Below are 19,400 nucleotides of genomic sequence, written 5' to 3'. Positions count from 1 at the left end.
TGACTGTATGGCCAGCCGTCCTGGCCGAGCCAAGCAGTCCTGCACACTTTACATCTTTCCCACCAGCCTGCATTACACAGCCTGGTGGGGAACATGCCCAGGCTCCCCTGTCTCCATCTGAGCACCGAACCATGGCATTCAGACCAATCACAACGCTACATTGCAGCATTGTGATTGGCGAGGAGCCTGGGTGCTTCCTGATGCGACGGAGGAGAGGCAGTGGCTGGCAATGTGAGGAGGGAGAAGTTTTCTTATTTTTATTTCTGGTCTAAGCCAAAGATTGAGGACATTTTTAATTCAAAACCTACACTCTGGGGGGGCGTGGCTAGCAGCCAAGCAAGATGGCCGCAGCCTAATCGAGCTCCGAGGGTGAGGCCGACTCCCCTTACATCCGTCCAGCTATCCGTGCACGATTCTTCCTCCAAGGTCCCGGAACGAGGAACGGAGACGAAGCGACCCAGCCTGCTTTAATCCCCGGCTCTCTGTGCGGCCCAGAACGTCTTCGGCGCGGCCCGGGGAGTTGCGGCCTATGCCGGCGTTTGAAGCCAGGACCTCGAGTTGCAGAGGTGTCCCGGGCGCCACGAGCGGAAATCCGGCCTGACTCGGCGGGCCTCCTGGAGGAAGTTACGGAGTGCGGTGGGCCCAGTGGAGGTACGCGCGGATCGCGCCCCGCTTACTCGACTGCTGCCTGGGGCCTCGACGGAGCCGAGGGGAGGCGGGGCCTGAACAGCCCAGAGGAGGACGACCTCGCGGGGGACCCGTGATCGGGCCTGGTGGCCGGTGCTGCCCTGGCCCATCGTGGGACGACAGAGGAGTGCTTGGTGGTGCCAGAAGACAATTGCATTGGGGGCCTGGGGCTCCCTCCTCCTCCCTCCGGCCGAGATTGGCGAGGTGAGCTGCGGGCTGCGGGGGTGATCGGTGCTGGACCCCGGACTACTGTGATTGCTACGCCCGCCTACCTGCACAGCGCCCGAAGGTGTGACCCGTGGAGGTGGCCAGCTCCTGCGCGGATCTTGGCTTGGCGGTGCCCAGTCGGGGTCACCCGCCCCGCCAATTGCCCGGTGACTGTGGGGGGATATCTGCGGTGGAGTCTTCCGAGGCGGTCATGAGTGGGAAGGGGTCCCGGGCAAGTCAGCAGGGCAAACTAGACAAATTTGCCTACAGCAAAGAATCTAACCCCGCGCAGGACCGAGGCGGACGCGCCGAGAAGGTGGCGGCAGAGCCGGCGACACCAAAAGTAACGCTGGAGGACCTCATGGCTGCCCTTACGCAGGTACAGTCCACCGTTGGGAGGATTTCCTCGGACGTGTCCCTTCTCCGTGCGGACTTCCAAAAAATGTCGGCCAGGGTCACGGATGTGGAGCAGGTGATGGCTACCTTAACCAAAGACTCTAGCTATCTCCTACAAAAGGTGTCCCAGCTGGAAGCGGAGAACAAACGCATGGAGTGACCTGGGTCCTGATCAGACTCAGTCTTCCCGCTGTTGGGTCGACATTTCCTCTTTTTTTCTACACAATTAGATATATGTCACTATATGATTTTCTTTCTAAACACTAGATATTAGGATTAGCATGAGGTTTCCAGCACTCCTTCTTTCTTCTTTTTTCTGTTTTGGCGGCAGTGGCCTATGATGATAACGTGAGGTAGTAGGCGAGTACCTGTCTACACAACCTCGTTGGGGCTACTTCCGTGAGGCACTGCCGGCCTTTCACACCCTTTTTTTCCTGTACTTTTTGCTTCACTACTAATAGTACTTCACAGCACACTAGTTGTGGGAAACACATTGACACATAGGAGCTTTCCTTTCCACAGACTGTAATAATAGACACGGTTTGTGTATAGTATTAGATTTCCACTTACGTGGCAGAAACACAAGAGGTTTGAGTGAGATAGGGACATCGATTATTGGGTGCCCAGAGTACAAACAAATATAATAATATTAACTTCTTTCCCGGGGTAGGTTTTTTTCTGTTATATGGTCCTGAGAGGGGGGCGACCTACCCTTTGACCCCCTTGGCTCCCTTTTTGTTGAGGGCCAAGCTGGACGACCAGGAGGGCCGCTCCCGTCGCAATAATGTGCGAATCACGGGGATTCCCGAAAGCGAGGGGCATCCTGCCATGGACTTATATGTGGAGGACCTGATAAAGTCCAAGCTGCAGCCCAGGGGCCTATCGGCCTTCTTCTCAGTGGAGCGCGCCCACTGGGTGCCTGGTGGCCGACCGAAGGTTGGGGCGCCCCCTCGACCGGTCCTAGCTCGCATGTTCAACTTCCGAGATAGGGACATCATTCTCCAGGCGGCGCGGGTGGCACCGCCCCTCCGCCTCCAGAACTCCACAGTCTCCTTCTTTCCGAACTACACGGCGGCGGTGGCGGCGCAGCGGAGGAGCTTCCTGGACGTCAAAAAGAAGCTCAGGGCCCGAGAGCTTCCCTATGCCATGCTCTTCCCGGCGCGGTTGAGGGTGGTGGTAGATGGGAAAACGAGGTTCTTCGACACACCAGAGGAGGCTCATGACTGGCTCGAGGGATGGCAACGGGTTCAAGGTACTGGGCGCGTGGACCGGAGGGGTCGACAATCGGCGGGACCGGAGGACCCGGGTGGTCGAGACCGGCGGACGTTTTAATTCAAAACACTGAGGAGGAATCCGCTGGATGAGAATCCCTGCGGCGCCTCATTGGACATGCTGCTATCCGGTGAACTTCGAGACCTCCTGCTGCCAGAGTGGCCCGCTTCATGTGACTTTGTCGAACGCTCTATGGGACCTTGGGGCAGGGGATGTCGTGGTCTTCCTTGGACCTCCCGCTCCTTGGCATGCAAGTACTGTTTGGGGTTAAGGGGTATGAGCACTCTGCTGAGTTGGGGTGGCGGGCAGTTTTAGGTCCGTATGGCAGGGAGGCAGGGAGGGGGGGTGGGGGGTTGGGGAATGCTTTACTGTTTTATTGTTATATTTGAGTTCCTGATGACACTGACACCTACATCATACAATGCGCGCCCTCATTGCACTACACAGGTCCTACGCCGGTTGTGCCGCGCTGCCTGTGGCCTTCTGCCTTACCCACCATAACGTCCGGCTTGATGAACGACCCACCGCCTGAAAACACTTTGACCCCAGTGCAACCCCTCTCTTTACTTACGTGGAATGTGCGGGGATTGGGAGATAAAATTAAACGGGGCCTGGTCCTACAAAGTATTAAGAGGTGCACCCCGGCGGTGGTCTTGCTCCAGGAGACTCACCTCACCGGCACCACTACTAAAGCTGGGGGTATAAGATGGTGGCGCACTCTGAATTCACCTCTGGGTCCCGGGGGGTTGGCATACTGCTGCGCCGGCAGTCCCACTTGATCGTGCTCAGTGTGCACACTGAGGGTTCTGGGCGCTTCGCCGCTGCTCACACTCAATGGGAGGGGCGGGCCCTCAACATAGTGTCTGTCTATATCCCACCTGGGCTGCATGCTGCCGCGTTCCCAGCGCTTAGTGAATTTCTGCTTACACTACCGGAGGGGGAGGTGTTATTGGGTGGCGACTTCAATGCTGTTATGAACGACCTCACTGACCGGTGTCCGCCCCGAGCGAAGGGCGGGGGTGTCGCGCCTTGCGAGTTTCACAGAGGCGATCGGGTTCACAGATTTATGGTGGTTGCATCACCCGTCGGCACGGCAGTACACGTTTCACTCCGGGGTGCACAATAGTCTAACCTGCATTGATAACTTTCTGGGCTCCCCCGGTTGCCTCCAAAATATCGAAAGTATAGATATCAGACCCAGAGGTATCGCTGATCATTCCCCGATACTCTTGCATTACACTAGTTATCATCTGATGCGTCGCCGCATTTATCCGATACGCCCTGGCTACATACGGCTACCAAAGATCAGTAAATCTATAGCGCAGGCGACAAAATCTTACTTCCAAGAAAACGCCGCTTCGGTCGACTCCCCTGCAGTTCTCTGGGAGGCATACAAAACGGTAGTAAGGGGACAGGCGATGGCCGCCGTTTCGGAGTATAAGCGTGAACAGCTAGCTGAGTTGCAGTCGCTTGAGCTTGAGCTCCGGGAGGCGGAGGCTCGCCAGGCCCATGCTCCCTCCCCCGCGGCCTCACACGACCTGCATGTGATGCAGACGAAATGTAAGGAGCACCTCACAGAGCGAGTCAGACAGTGCGTAGAGGCCTCCCGGCACACAGTTTACGATGTGGGCGACAAAACGGGTAGGCTGCTGGCGTGGCTAGATAGACGCGACAGTGGTGTCAGGTGGATTGCGCAACTTAGCACTGACGAGGGGTTGAAGACGACCGACCCGCGAGTAATAGTGCACACCCTAGCAGAGCATTTTCGAGGGGTCTACTACTCCGCCTCCTCCATGACGGTGGAGATGGCACTGACGTACATCCGAGACCTGCAGATGCCCAAGCTTTCCCCTGAGGCTCGGGAGACCCTTGAGGCCGAGCTCACGGTGGAGGAGCTACAGGCGGCTATCGGCGGCGTTACAGCTCGGTAAAGCTCTGGGCCCCAACGGCATCCCGATTGAGCTCTATCAGAGGCTATCCGAGACACTGGCCCCGCACTTATTAAATATGTTTACACATAGCTTGGAGACGGGAGAGCTCCCCGTGGATCAACGAACGGCCACCATCATGGTAATTCCGAAGCCGGGTAAACCGGCAGACCAATGCACCTCTTACCGTCCCATCTCGCTGATCAACGCGGAGGCCAAGATCCTCGCGAAATTGTTGGCCATCAGGCTAACGCCGCATTTATCTGACATTGTGCACCCGGATCAGTCGGGCTTTATGCCCGGCAGAGGTACATCGCACAACTTGAGGCGACTGCATGGAGTGCTGGCCCGAGTGGAACGTTTGCAGGAACCGGCAGTGACGCCCGTATGGCGTTCGACATGGTAGAATGGCCCTTTCTCTTTGCGGTGTTGTTGCATCTGGGCTTCGGGCCTAAATTCTGTGCTTGGGTCCGACTCCTATACACTAAACCACTGGCCCATGTCGCGGTCAACGGGCATATGTCGGAGGACTTCCCCCTGGAGCGTGGCACTCGTCAGGGCTGTCCTTTGTCGCTGTTGCTCTTCGCCCTAGTGCTCGAGCCGCTCGCGGCCTGGATACGGTGGGAGCCCATGATGCGGGGCCTCCGGTGGTCTGCCGACTGGGAGGACCGCGTCTCCCTATACGCGGATGACGTGCTGCTGTATTTGTCATCCCCTAGGCGTTCCATATTGACGCTACTTAACATTTGTGAAATCTTTGGCAGAGCGTCGGGCTATACAATCAATTGGTCGAAGTCGGTCCTCCTCGAACTGCGGGGCCCCCCTCCGCGGCTGCCGGCAGGGTGTCCGCTTCATGTGGCGGAGGGGTCGTTCAAGTATCTGGGGTGCACATTACGGCGGACCAGATGGAGTTTTTCAGGCGCAATCTAAGCCCTCAAATGGACCGCCTCAAACGTGACGTGCAACACTGGGGAGCGCTGCCTCTGACCCTGGTGGGGAGAGCGGCGCTCTTCAAAATGATGGCTCTACCGCGATTTTTATATGTGCTGGAGAATACCCCATACCCGGTGCCTCCGGCCTACTTCCGCGCGATAGCAGCGCAGGTTTCCAGCCTACTCTGGGGCAACAAGCCGGCGCGAATTGCGCAATCTAAATTAGTTTGCGGGTGGTACGATGGGGGAATTGCGCTCCCGGATATTCAGCTCTACTATTGGGCGGCGAAGGTGATTAACCAGTGGCTCAACGCGCCACAGTCTGACCCTGCATTTAAGGCGGACAGGGATGTGCTGGGCGAAAGGGGTATGCTGTCCCCTTTGTATGATACTAGACTAGCCTCGAAGTTGATCGGCCCTCTGAGACAGACTGTGTCTATCTGGCATGCGGCGCAGGCCAGGTTGGGATGGCGGGGGGTCTTGACTCAACTTACACCTCTCTGGGATGCTAAGCAACTGGGACGATTGAGGGATAGCAAGGGCTTCGACGCTTGGGACAACATCGGAATTTCAGTAATAGGTGATGTGTGGCAAAAGGGGGCGGTCGTCCAGTTTGCGCGCTTGCAACAGCAATATGAGCTGGCTCCTTCGGAATGGTTCAGATACCTCCAGATGAAACATGCCTTAGTTGCACAGCTGGCTCCTGGTGCGCAGGTTCCGGAGGCATCCCCGTTGGAGGACAGGCTGTTGACGGAATACATGCCAAAGAAGGCTACGTCCTTCACATACCACAAACTTATCAACAATCGACCAGACCCTATGGGGCCCTTGCGGGAGAGGTGGGCCGATGAGGTCGGTGACTATGATGACCCGGAATGGCGCGAGGCGCTGGCCTCGCCGCACGAGGCGGGTATACCGTTGAGGCTGCGGCTGGTGCAGCTTCGTATTTTGCATCGCTCGTACTACACCAGGTGCTTACTACATAAGATGGGCAGGGCGCTACACCCCTTCTGCTTGCGAGGTTGTAGGGAGGAAGGAACCTTTTATCACACTATCTGGGAGTGTCCTGTCATCCAAGACTTCTGGAAGCGAGTGCTGCGTACAATGTCGCAGGCATGCGGGGTATCGTTGTTGCCGGAGCCTCGGCGCTGTCTGTTAAATGTGTGGGAACCCAATGATCTCAATCGTCAGGCACAGAGCTGGGTAACGTTGGGGATAATGACGGCCAAAAGGAACATAGCCCAAAAATTGGGAGCGGTGGAGGTGCCGTTGCTGTCCGTATAGAGGAGAGATATGGATGTAGCCATGTTCGCTGAGCGATCAGTATTTATCAGGCGGGGATGTCCTCGCAAGTGGGAAACGGTTTGGGGGGCATGGAACAAGTATAGGGGGGGGAATATGTGACCCACCATCGCTTTCAGATGAGGACTCCTCTGATTCGGACTGTTGAGATGGCTTACGGGGCGGTGGGGGGCCGCAGTCTGTATCAGTACAATAGAACTGGGGTTGATTGTGGGATTGTCCATTTGGGTGATAATTGGTCAAAGGATCTGTACGCAAGGTCTGATTCAGTGTCTTTTTGATTTAACTGTTCTGAAAACAATAAAAAAAAAAAAAAAAAAAAAAAACCTACACTCTGATCCAAGGGGTCCTAGAAGGATTCTGCTGCTGCTGATGGATCAGATGAGCCCGACCTGTCTACAATGTAGTAAATTCACCCGAAAAGGTGATTACCCATAGAGTTGGCTGAATTCTGAAGACATGTTACCCCCAGTATCACTAGAGACTCTAGAAAGCCCTGCAGATTCACGGAGACTGTTCCAGAAACAAGATTCACAAGAGACACCAGTGTTATGCAAATGGCTTTAAACAGTCGGTGAACCAACACACTTAGCTTAAAGCCAAAGAATTGGAGCGTAAGCTATACAAACTGAAGAAGAGGAGGGAGAGAAAAAACTGCAAAAAGATCTTAAAAAATGCAAATGGGTTTCGTGCCAAGGCCAAGTGTTTAGAAAATCACAGCACAGTAGAAAAGCAAATTCCACACCAATAAATATATAAAAAAAGTAAGTGGTAAGAGCACAAAGGGAAGTGGGCATGCCGTGTACAAAGCTCAGATGCCATCATGGCACGAGCTTACTATGCTCTATATTCCTAGCTTTTGGTAGTCATTAAGGGGCAAGGTAACCACAAAACTTAGAATGGGAAAGCATCAGGACATAAGAGTGAACATCAACACTAAGGTGGCTATTGTTGTTTGGGACTTATTTGATGAAGAAGATGCTTCACTGCGATTTCTTGGAACCAAAAAGTGTTTGGTTAAAAATACAATAAAATTATCATTATTTCTCATACTTACACTGTGGAATATTGCATCAGACTATTTGCAGGATCTCATTCTGGTGAAAATCTATCTTGGGTCTGCTAAAAAATGTACATGCCTCTGCAAAGTTTTGCTTCTAGGCACACACATCTACAACGTTAAAATAACCTTTTGGTCTAAAGTTTATATCGGAGTAACATTATTAAGCAAAGTATAACAGAAAAATATGGAGCATACCTGGATCAGTGGCAGACACGATGGCACCAAAGAACAAGCAGTCCGTAAAGTAAAAGTCACCTCCCAGTGTACCAGTCACGCTCATCAGCATCACGCAGCCGTACATGATTGACCTATTAGGCGTTGAAAGAAGATATGTAAGGATTGCAAGTATTTTACTCCTACATGACGTAAATAATGCGGTTTTGATTTGCGTTATTTCCATACAAACCTCTGGCCAGAAAGAGCCTATGATGAACCAGCGTCTGCAGTTGGTTCAAGATATGGCAGTCACACTGGTTTTAATTTGCTTAAATTTGACCATATCGATGATACCCACTATAGGCTCCATTGGCTATAGCACATTAATTGTAAGGTACTTTGCACATCATGCCAACATGAGCCCTGATGCATTCACAGGAGAGTTCATAATCATGCCCCTTTCCTTCACCTTGGGGAGAGGGCTTTTCCTGGTTGTACCTCCACAGCTCTGGGAACTCCTGCCTTTTGCTCTTACGACAGACAGTGAACCAGCGAATTTTCAATAAGGCGCATAATCCCACTTATCTTTTTAGCGGCGCCTTTTGTTTCATTTTCCATTTCTTTCAGTCATACCAACAACATTCCATAAACAAGGCAGAAATTACTCTAATAATTTCCTCACTCACTCTCAAACCAAAAAAAAGAATTTGGGGAGCAAGCCCTTGGTCATGGATTTTGAAGAGCTGCCATGTGCATTGTCCATCCCGGCTGCTGCATGCCATAAGGACACTGGAATGTAGTCAACAGCCACCTTTGCTGCAATCGTTTCTTGCAAGGGGTAAGGAGACTGACTTTCCTGGCTGCTCCACAGCCTTTTCAACATGACAAAGATATCAAAGCGAAACACTAAAGAAAGAGCGATTTCACTGCCTAGCATAGATGGCTTGCATCACATTTCAAATGGGGCAGTAGTGCATAAAATAATGATTGCACCCGTTTAAAGCTAATAACTTCTGTCATTGGTTCTCTTGTAGGAGTAGTGAGGCTGCTCCCACTCTAGCTCACTCAATCTGACCAGAAATGTGGCATCACACTCTTGTCCAAGATACAAACTACGGCTCCATAATTAATGCATGAGGGGGTATGGTTTAATTGTTAACATTATGTACTGTCACAAAATTCTCTCTGTGATTAGGGACAATAAAACACAAACCTTAAAGCCATTTGAGAAACTAAATGTATCTTGTTCTAGCAACAAAACACACAATACTCACCCTATCACAAAACACGAGATAAGTGTCCCAAGAAAAGCATAAGCTAGGATGGAGCCAAGGTTTCTGAAGAAATGCCCCTGAAAAAAAAGGTACATTGCATTAGAGACAGAAAAAAGGTTGTGTACAACAGATTCACAAATACATTTAAATATGGCCAGCAACCAGCACGTGCAGGATAAAGATAATATTCAAACCATAACCCGAATCTTTAGCTGGCTATCATTGCATTTAAGCTACTGTTGTTGATTGTTTGCAGTAAATTGCAACTAGATTTAAATTGGAGATTAATGAGCAATACAGATAGAAAATTGATTTGTGTCGCAAATAACACACGACTTGACAGAAGCCTCAATCTAAATTCAAGTGGGCACAATATTAGGTGCCCAATTACATCTGGGGCTGGGACAGTTATTAGCAAATCAAAGCGAATAACCACATCATTATTGTATTTCATTGTACTGTAGAATGTATACAGTGCTTCATGCATCTGATGAGGCTAGGAAGCACTCCACTATGCACCGGGCTCCTGGACACCCTTTCCGAGACTGTGGTTGTAAGGACTTTGAATATACTGTATCCTCAATGGCAGAAGTCAGGCAAACTGCTTCAGATTCAATACCATGTTTAAATATGATGCTGCTTACAGTGCTTTGCATAAGAATTAGGCTAAGTGGAGCGTTTGAAAATAGGTGCATGCAGTCATGCCTACTTTTTGTGTTCGATGCCTAATCAGGGGCATGAAGCAAGATATGAAAGCAACTACCCTACGCTACAACAGAATAACTGGTCATCCTTATTAAGATGGTACGTGGACGAAAAGAGGCATATCTGGTATTCTAGGTAATTCTCAATTCTTATTCTAGCAGTAATCAATTACCAGAACTTGGTGGACCTGAAACAGGAGGAGCTTCCATCAGTTCATGAATTCTTGAAAGGAGACATTACTAACAGAAAGGTGAACATGCCATGTAATGTTATTAGATCATGCAAGTTGTCTGGGAAAATTTTAGTAAAGCAACTACAAATCAACTGTCTACAACATTAACAAAATCATAAGACACAAGATTAAAGAACAAAGTACAACTGAGTGCAACATTAGCAGAGCAACCACAACGTTGACAACACATTTCTAGATAAAGTACAACTGGGCATAAAGTGAGTGATCCATAAACAAATGGACACAACAAAAGCAAACAAAACACAATTGGGTACATTAGCAAAATACAAACAACTGGGTACACTATTAGCAAATTAAATACATCTGTGCACACCAGAAGACAAGAAAGTACAACAGAGAACAGCATTAGCAAGGGTGCAAAGACTAATGTACTCACTCGTTTTAAGCTGTATCCTGCATAAAATATGATAGGTGGCAATAAGATATTGAAGAACACTTCAGGGTCAAATATCACCTGTAGACAAAAGTTAGACATAATTACTAATCTATATGGTGATATACTCTTTGCACGAGTTTCAAAATGGTGCAATAGATACACAGTAATACATACATCAGAGAACGAGGGTGTCATTAAAACCAACCAATCCAAAAAAGGGCAAGGAACCTAAAGTCAGGCAATTTTTACAAGTTCAGTTATACCCATATTTTGATTAGTGGTGTTTTATTGATGGAGAGGCGGTCAGCGTGAGTGGTTAAGATAAGCCATTGAGGTGGTGAGAGAGAGGAGTGCACTATAGAATGGAGAGACAAAGAGGGATAGTAAAGCCAACACCTAGGAGTACAGGAGCAGTGATCAAATCCACATTTGAAAAAGGTGAGGCTTTGACAGTTCTTGAGAGAATAGAGCTCCCTTGAAAAGAGTAGGGATGGGAATAAAGATCCTGTGAGTGGAGAACTGGTCAGCACAGAACGTACCACAGAAGACAACATGCCAGCTAATGGAGAGACACGTGCAATGGACTAATGCAAAGCCTACTCTGTAAAAAACTATGGATACTTCCCGGATGCAGTAGGACTTACCTTTCTCAGCATGTCATTATCCTGGACATAATTAAGTTCCTCTGAACTGATTTCTCCCTTCAGGGTATATTCATAAAACTTCCCACTAACATTAACTAACAGTGTGGCTGGGCTGGACTGGACCTGGCAGCTCAAGGTCACATTGTTGACGTCACTGGGAACATGAATTCCATACCGAAGTACCACACCGACCAGGAGACCTGAAGAAGAACAGAGAGGACCACATATTACAAACATAAAGCCTGCAGCGCCTGAGACTCTGCATATCTGTCAAACTAGTACTCGTTTAGACGTCACCAACAGATGCTGCTATAATCTAGACATGAACCATTGAAAACAATCTTACTAGCAAGCGTACATATACTCAAATGCAAAATATGTGTGCCACTAGACACAGCGACACCCCCTTTATTTCACTTTTGAGTGAGGCAAGGTGAGGATTCACAAGTGACGTAATCACTAGATAGTCATTCACAGTATCCCTCATTGTAGATTAATAATGAATTTAACCTCAGGAGTAAACTTCACTTGTGAATGAGGTCACTCTTTCCCTCCCCACTCACACCTTTTCTTGCACAGCAAGCTTTTTTTCTTTCCGACACCCTTAGTACCTTTTGGTAGGTCGCATGTTGAACACTGGCTCCATATATTCAATTTCCCCTAAAATCTAAGGAAACGCCCTTCAACTATGTCAAAGATGTATGGATAAGAGAAGCTGTGTTTATCTATCAATCATATGGAGCAAGAAGTTCTGTGATTCTAGCAGGCAACCTTTCCATGGAAGAGGAGTGAGCTGAACTTTGGACATTTAAACTGATAATGCATCATTGTCACTGCACCCTTTTTTCTGTATGCCTTCCTCGGAAAGCTGCAACTCTAATTGTGAATGATTTACTTCCAACTGTATGTATTAGAATATAGGACCGCTGAATGTTTCTTGATCCATAATACTCTTTATTATTATAATGTGCTCTCTTGGGCCTGGTTAACACACTATAATACTACAAAAATAAATACAATTAAACACATTTGAGACTTGTTCCTGTAGCCTATGAATGAGTGCATTACAGAGGATTGCCATGAAGGCTGACAAGTTTTAGAAGATTGCATGGTAATAGTGTTGGTGTAGGCTGGTTAAAGATGTCAAATCAAATTACAATGAGAGCTAGCATTATACTATGCTTGGCCAGAAGTATGGAAGCGGTCTGGATGAAAGTGAGAATCAAGAAGTTTGCTCTAGCTGCGAGAAAGGCCCGGTGAAGCAGACGGTGGCACTGGTCAAGTAGTACGATAGTGTGAAGTAGTGCTGGGAAGTATTTGTGGAAGCCGTTTGATACAGCCTTGGACAAGAGGAAAACTGTTATATGGGGCACTTGTGACTTTAAACAATGTTAGTTAAGGTTAGGATAAAGACCCTGGAGGAAGGATAGGTGTTTCAGTATAGGCATGCCTGATAAAGTTTTAAGTTGCTTGGAATATTTCTCATTTTTTAGGGAAGTTCTTCATTCTTGCAAGAAGACTTCTTTTTGAAAAATAGATAGCCTTGTTTGAAGGTGGCTTGCTTGAGGTCAGTTTTGGCTTTGTCAAATATTTCCTCGAGATATCAGCATAGGTGAATGATTTTCGAGTTGTCCGGTGGAACAAGCTGGTGCAGGTAATTTGGATTGTGGTGCGTATACAGCAAATTGTGGACTCATGCATTGTGGTAACCAAGTCTAATAGGGGAACGGATCAAATGTTTTGCCAATGAGGATCTTAAAGTTGAGGGATGTGTTTATGGAAAACTGCAGCAATAGCCTACTCAGTTGAAGGGGGGAGGGGAACCGATGGAGTGGGGGGGGGGGGGCAGAAGTTGAAAGAGCAGCCCTTCATATGTCAACGTCGGCTGACTCAAGTCTGAGGCCACTGGTGAGAAGGACGAGTCTTGATTCAAAATAGAGTGGTTTTAGGAGAAACCTTCCTTTTTTTTCTAGTTTTATAATAGGGCAAACTAGACCCGAGACATCGGGTATCGGAGCGCTTTACATGAGAACCAGTTTCGCTACAGTTGGACACATTCATTTATTTGTTAGGCACGGGGAGATTACGTGATTTGCCCAGAATCACAGGATGTTGAGCGTCATTGCCAAGACTCGAACACCAAGCTCCCCAGCTTCGAAGTCGACCGTTCTAGCCATAAGGCTACAGCCTCTCCCTCGATTACAGTGAAGAGGGCAACACTGGTAGTCTGTGTATGATAGCAGTAACTCTCATATTGGTTTTACTATTGTTTTGTGTTTCAAGAGAGTCTGGCTAACAAAGTATGATCACAAAGTTAATGTGGAGTTCACTGAATGTATTATGCTAATATAAGTAGTGTTCTATTGGCTGTAATGGGGGTTATTTCCTGAGTCTGGCAGGATAGATGAGGAGGTGGGTTTTCAATGAGGAAGTGGAATCTGACAATCAAGGACACAGTTAATTGGCATGAAGAGGCAAAAGCCAAATGGACCACAAGTAATATATTTTCACATATCCACATTCCACATTTGTAAAGCGCAAACAATCACCTGTAAGGGTCTCTAGGTGCTGGGGGCCGTCGGGAAGATTAAGCAAGCTATTGCCCAGAGTTACATGGTGCTGGGCTAATCTGCCGCCAGCGCTGGGGATCGAACCGTGATCCCCAGATTCCGGAGTCAGTCGCCCTGGCCGCGGCGCCACACCTATTTTGGCAGTCCACCATTCTCATACAGCTCCGAAGGTGCATAGGGTTTCATTCTCTCTCTCTTAGCAGCCCGAACCAATCTTGCGCACAACCTGCACAAGATGGTGGTAAGGCTTTTGAAGTCTTGGGACACAGTCAACTGTGTATAGGAGGTATTAGAACAGACTCGGATAGGGCTGTCACCAGCTTCCTTTGCCCAAGTAGCTGTACCCCAGCACAAGGCAGGGTACATGTAGGAAGCTGGTTTTCTATGTAGTGCACCAAAACGAGGTACACTGTGCAGAGAGTCCAGATTACCCTTAATGGTTTATAGAGGCACAAATAACAAACCAAAAATGCTTCTTTTGTGGTAGTGGGGGTGAGCGGTTTAGTGCTAAGCATTTGTTGTACTCACAGAGGCATTACATTTGACACACACTCAAGAATAAATCAGAGACCAATTTAGAAAAATAACAGGTATTTTTAAATAAATTTCAACACCAAGAATTTCGAAAACAAGTAAGTACTTTGAGATGTTGATTTTTACAAGTAAAATGTTCACTTAAATGTGTCTTTACACTGTAATGCATTCATATGGAGAAAAATGGCATATATTGCATACAGTCACTTGCAATTGGTTTCTGAGGGTCCCCTTCAGGACTTAAGGTAGTAGGGGTCCCAGGTACACAGAACCACCAGCAGTTAGTCATTACCTGCCCTGGAGCGTCGGGGTGCAGAGGTGCTGGTTGGGTGGGTAGCTTTGCGCGTTACAACAAAAGGGGGGGAAGCACCTAGAAACAGGCTGCAGAGGGGGACTAGGGGACAAGTCTGGGAGCTCCCAATGGGAGGCTCGGTTCGTGAGGGCCCTGGGAGCAAGGGAGAACAGTTGGTTCTCAGAAACTCAGGCTGTGGCACTCGGGTGAAGAGTGATTAGGTCAACTGGGCTTGGGCGTCAGACGCTCACAGTTGTTGGTGTCGCCGGTTGCGGGGACAAAAAACAGGACAGCTGGGTCACTCTCAAAGTGGGTCTCTGTGGTGCTGATGTCCCTCGACAGCTGCTCAGTTTCGGAGTCCGGACTGGACTAAAACAGGCTTTGGTTGCTACAAGGGGTACCTCAGGTACAGCCGCTGTGCGGCTCTGGTTGGTTTTGGCATCTTCTCACTTGGAGGGGAGACAGAGCTGACCTTCTGGAGCACGACTACCTCTTCTTGGGTTGCTGCTGCGTCAGTGGAACTGGACGGAGGCAGAAAGGTGGACCAGACTTTTCTGTTTGGTGCCAGCAAGCTGCAGGGGAGTAGCTCCTCTACCCGAATGAAGATTGCTAGCAATTTGTGAAGTGCTAGCAGTCCACCGAGGTTCTTGACAGAAGCACAGCAGCAGGACGAGTCGGTTTGTCGCGATTGTCAGGATAGGTGCAGGCAGGCAGGGTTTGGCACCAAAAAGACCACAGCTGATCCTCAGTTCTCGCTTCTTAGTCCAATTCTACTTGTGTCCGTCGTATCTGAGTTGCTGGTGTCAGGGGTGCCACCTAAATACTCAATTTAGGGGCATTAAGAGGAGTGTAAGGTAGTAGCCTGTGGGCTACTTAACTTTGGAGTGCCTATGCCTCTTATATGACCACTTCCTGTGGAGAGTGGGCATAACCCTGTCACAGTGCATCTAATTTCATAAAAAAAATCAAGATTGTGGAATTCTAATTTTCTTGTTCACTTCAGGTAGCCCACCTTAGAGGTGTAACTAGTCTGATAGAGAACACACCTCTTGACTAGCTAATTTTCCTGGTGCCAAATGGGTCCTGTGCAGGGGGCGGCATCTCCCCTGTCTGGGAAAAGCCAGGGTCGCATATCAAAGGCGGCAGAGGCCTTTGAAGCCTTCTGCCCGGATATGTTGATTCCTAGCCATCCGGCTTGGAGGAGGTGACAATACCTCCTGCAGGAGCAGGCATTGTTTCTGACCTCAGCATGGGCTCTCACCGGCATGGGGTCAGAAACTTGGCTGTGGTTGCAGGCTGGTCTACACCAGTCAGCCAGTACACTAGAGTTTGGTAGATTTTTAGGAGGCACCTCTAAGGTACCCTCTGGGTGCATGTGTTGGCAAAAGTATGGTTTAATTACGACAAGGTGTTTGGTACCAACACCATATGTTACAGTGAAGCTATTAAGCAGTTGGGGAACTCGTAATGACCAGTGCCCAGCACATGTACTTAAGATGTTTTCCCTGTTCACTTACACTAGCTAGTAATTGAACTAGACAGCACAGGGGCATAGCTGCTCGTGCAGCTATGACCACACATGTAAGATAACGCACCCTGTCTTAGGGGTGACTTACATATATTGCATGTATTGCATGCAGGGTGTGTGCAATGTCGTTTTTTTACTTTTGTATGCACCATTTCACGCAGCCTGCAATGGCAGTCTGCATGAGTTTTGTGGTGGGCCCCTTAGGGTGGCACATTACATACTGCAACGGACCCTCTTTAGTATCCATGCCCTAGGTACCAGGGGTACTATTTACTAGGGACTTACAGGGGTGCTAAAGGTCTTGCCAATTGTGAAACAATTGCTCAGTTACTGTGTTTTTAAGAAAGGACACTGGCCCTGGGGACCTGGTTAGCAGGTACCCAGTGCACTTCAGTCTAAGTTGCATCAAATACCAGGCAGAAAATGCGGGTGACCATGTCAAAAAAGTGCACTTTCCTACAGTACATGTCTTTACAAGTGTTGCTTAATTTCTTTGGCAGCTCTAGCAGATGAATGTAAGTGAATAGTGCTCCAGCAGGGTCACAGTTTTATTTCAGTTTGGAGGTTCCATTCATGTCAGGAGTGGTCAGAGTGTATGCCACAGCTTCCTTTACCAGATATGAGAGCAAAGCAAATGGCAGTGAGATTGTAAAAGTGGTGTTGAAAACCTGGCTTATATTGGTTTTCTTTGGCACATCATTCCAAAGTGGCAGAGAGGAAATTACAGGCTTCATAGGGAGAATAAAATATCCCATCCCTTTGGCAAGTGGGGGCAGCTGTGTAGTGGAGCCGCTCTGGCAAAATCCTGGTAGAGTTTCTGTTCTGTAGCCCTAGCCCATGTTCTGAAGCCAAGAATAAAACACAAGTCTCCCATGTTTGGTGATTCCTCCCAAGGAAATGGAGCATCAGAAAGAACTGGGCCATGGCAGGGTGTCTGTTCATGGTGCATTTATTATGGTGGAGTAAATGCTGGATATACCATGCTTCATAGCAATATACTGCAGCTACGTGGGATATACAACAGGAAGCTACAGTAGTCTAAGTATTTTTAAAACTTGGAAATTCACTTTGAAAAAAACAAAAATTACAGGGACGTTATAGTTAGGCTCACATTTCACTCCTACACAACCAGAGACAATCAGCAGTTCTAGTTAGCCGAGCTAACTATAACTTACACCCCGGCAATGCACTGCTTATGACCTCACATATTACATCACTCATGACATGGCCAGTGACATCAATTATGACATCACTGAAGACATCTGAAATGGCATCACTGATGACATCTTAAATGACATCACAGATGACAACCCTAATGACATCACTGATGACAACCCTAATGACATCACTGATGACTTCATCCAGTGATTGACTGTTTTCTAAAAGTTACTGAGTGTTAAACATATATACTAAGGTAAGTGGATATGGGAGTGCCTGTATGAAAAGTGAGTGGGTGTGTAAAAGGTGTGTAGAAGAGTGGATGTGAGACTGTATACATGAGTGAGTGACTGAGTTTTTGTATGGGCGAGCGAGTGGGTGTGTCAGTGGCTGTAAATGGTGAATGAGAGGGCGCATGATTAGCTGAATGGGTAACGAGCATGTACATAAGTGACTAAGGGTGAGTAACAAGGTACATGAGTGACTGTATGGGTGCATGAATGGGTGTGTGAGTGGCTCTGAGTGAGAGTGGATGGCTGTATGGGTGAGTGAATGGGTGTGTGAGAGACTGTATGGGTGAGTAAGTGAGTGTGAGAGGTTGTAAGGGAGAGTATGTGCTTGTCTCAGTTACTATATAGGTGAGTGAGTACATGTGTTAGTATATCTGTAAGTGAGTAACTGTATGAGTAAGTGTATGAGTGAGTAGGTATGTGAGTATTTGTATGGGTGACTGATACAGTGTAAGAATGGATGTATAAGTGATTGGATGTATATGTGACTGAATAGGTGTGTAAGTGTCTGTGTGAGTGGCTGTATTGTTAGTGAATAGGTGCATGAGTGGCTGCATATGTGAGTTAGTGGTTGTGTTAGTGGCTGTATGGGTTTAGTGGCTGTATGGGTTAGTTGATGTGTTAGTGGCGCTATAGCAAGTAAGTGTGTCACTGTAGGGGTCTGTGAATGGAAATGTCAGTGGTTGTGTGGGAGTATGAGATGTTGTATGGGGTTTAACTGGGTGTGTGACTGGTTCTGTGGATGATGTAATTAGTGGAAATCAATTATGTAATTTGAGAGGTCATTGGTGATGTCATTTTTAGATGTCATCAGAGATATCATGAGTGATGCCACTGACCATGCCATAAGCAGTGCATTGGAGGGACATAAGTTATAGATAGTCCAGCTAACTAGAATTGCTGAATTTATCTGGTTTTGTACGAGTGAAATGTGAGCTTAACTATAACGTCCCTGTAACCTTCGTTTTTTTCAGTGAATTTCTATGTTTTTTAAAATTCTCTTTCCTAACTAGTGGATAAAGGGGGCGGGCATCCCATGAGTCCTCAGCATTCCCGCTTTGTGGGACTTACTGGAGTTAACCAGAGGGGTTCTTGGTCCCCAAGGACCCTCAGCACCAAAGGCGACTTCATCCCCCAACAAGTAGTGTGGCAGGAGGCATGTTTTAAGAGTGGTGGAGAAAGGGGGCAGGCCTCCGATGTACTCTCAGCAATCCCGCTGTGTGGAATTAACTGGAGGGAACATGAGGGGTTGCTGGCCCCCAAAGACCCTCTGCATCCAAGATGACTTCATCCCCAAAACAGTAATGCGCCAGGAGGTGGGTATGTAGAGTGATAGACAAAGGTGGCGTGGCCCCCTCTCCAGGCCAATTTCAGCCCCAGGGACCCCATCCCCCGGGGCCAGGCCATTGCACTATGGGGAGAAAGGGCCACGCGACCCCCCCCCCACCCTCCGGGTCAATTTCAGCCCCGGAAACCCCATCCCCTGGGGCCTGCTCTCTTAATTTGTGGCCTGTGTTGGGGACCCCGGGGGTAGTCTCAAGGCCCTCGCTGTCCCTGCCAGCTTCCCCACCTCCTGTGGGACCCGGCATTGCTGTGACAGCTGCTGAAAGGCAGTTTATTTCCCCCACCTATTAAAGAAACTATATCACAAGACAATGGGTTCCTAAAATGGAATAAAACATATATTATAGGGTTTGACAATTTAGATGTCACCCTAATGACTTTTTGTAAATGTGCGGGGGGCTACCATGCTGGACTTGCTCCAAATATGCAAGATATTGATGATACCATGTGTATTACTTTTCCTACTGTGCAAGGCAAATGGTTTGATGT

General features: G+C 48.3%; 1 protein-coding gene across 1 annotated transcript in view; it reads right to left on the bottom strand.

Annotated features, from left to right (window-relative positions):
* Window positions 1-19,400, bottom strand: part of SLC9A6 (solute carrier family 9 member A6) — a 259,674-nt gene that overhangs the window by 156,329 nt on the left and 83,945 nt on the right. The window contains exons 2-5 of the mRNA XM_085607924.1: window positions 11,196-11,395; window positions 10,552-10,629; window positions 9,218-9,294; window positions 7,983-8,095 (exon numbers count right to left, since the gene is read on the bottom strand). Of these exons, the coding sequence (XP_085464050.1) occupies window positions 7,983-8,095; window positions 9,218-9,294; window positions 10,552-10,629; window positions 11,196-11,395 (468 nt within the window). The remainder of the gene's footprint in view (window positions 1-7,982; window positions 8,096-9,217; window positions 9,295-10,551; window positions 10,630-11,195; window positions 11,396-19,400) is intronic.

Source organism: Triturus cristatus, chromosome 5_2, assembly GCF_964204655.1.
Source record: "Triturus cristatus chromosome 5_2, aTriCri1.1, whole genome shotgun sequence".
NCBI lineage: Eukaryota > Metazoa > Chordata > Amphibia > Caudata > Salamandridae > Triturus > Triturus cristatus.
Note: the sequence above shows the minus strand (reverse complement) of the source record. Positions and strands in the feature narration are given on the sequence as shown.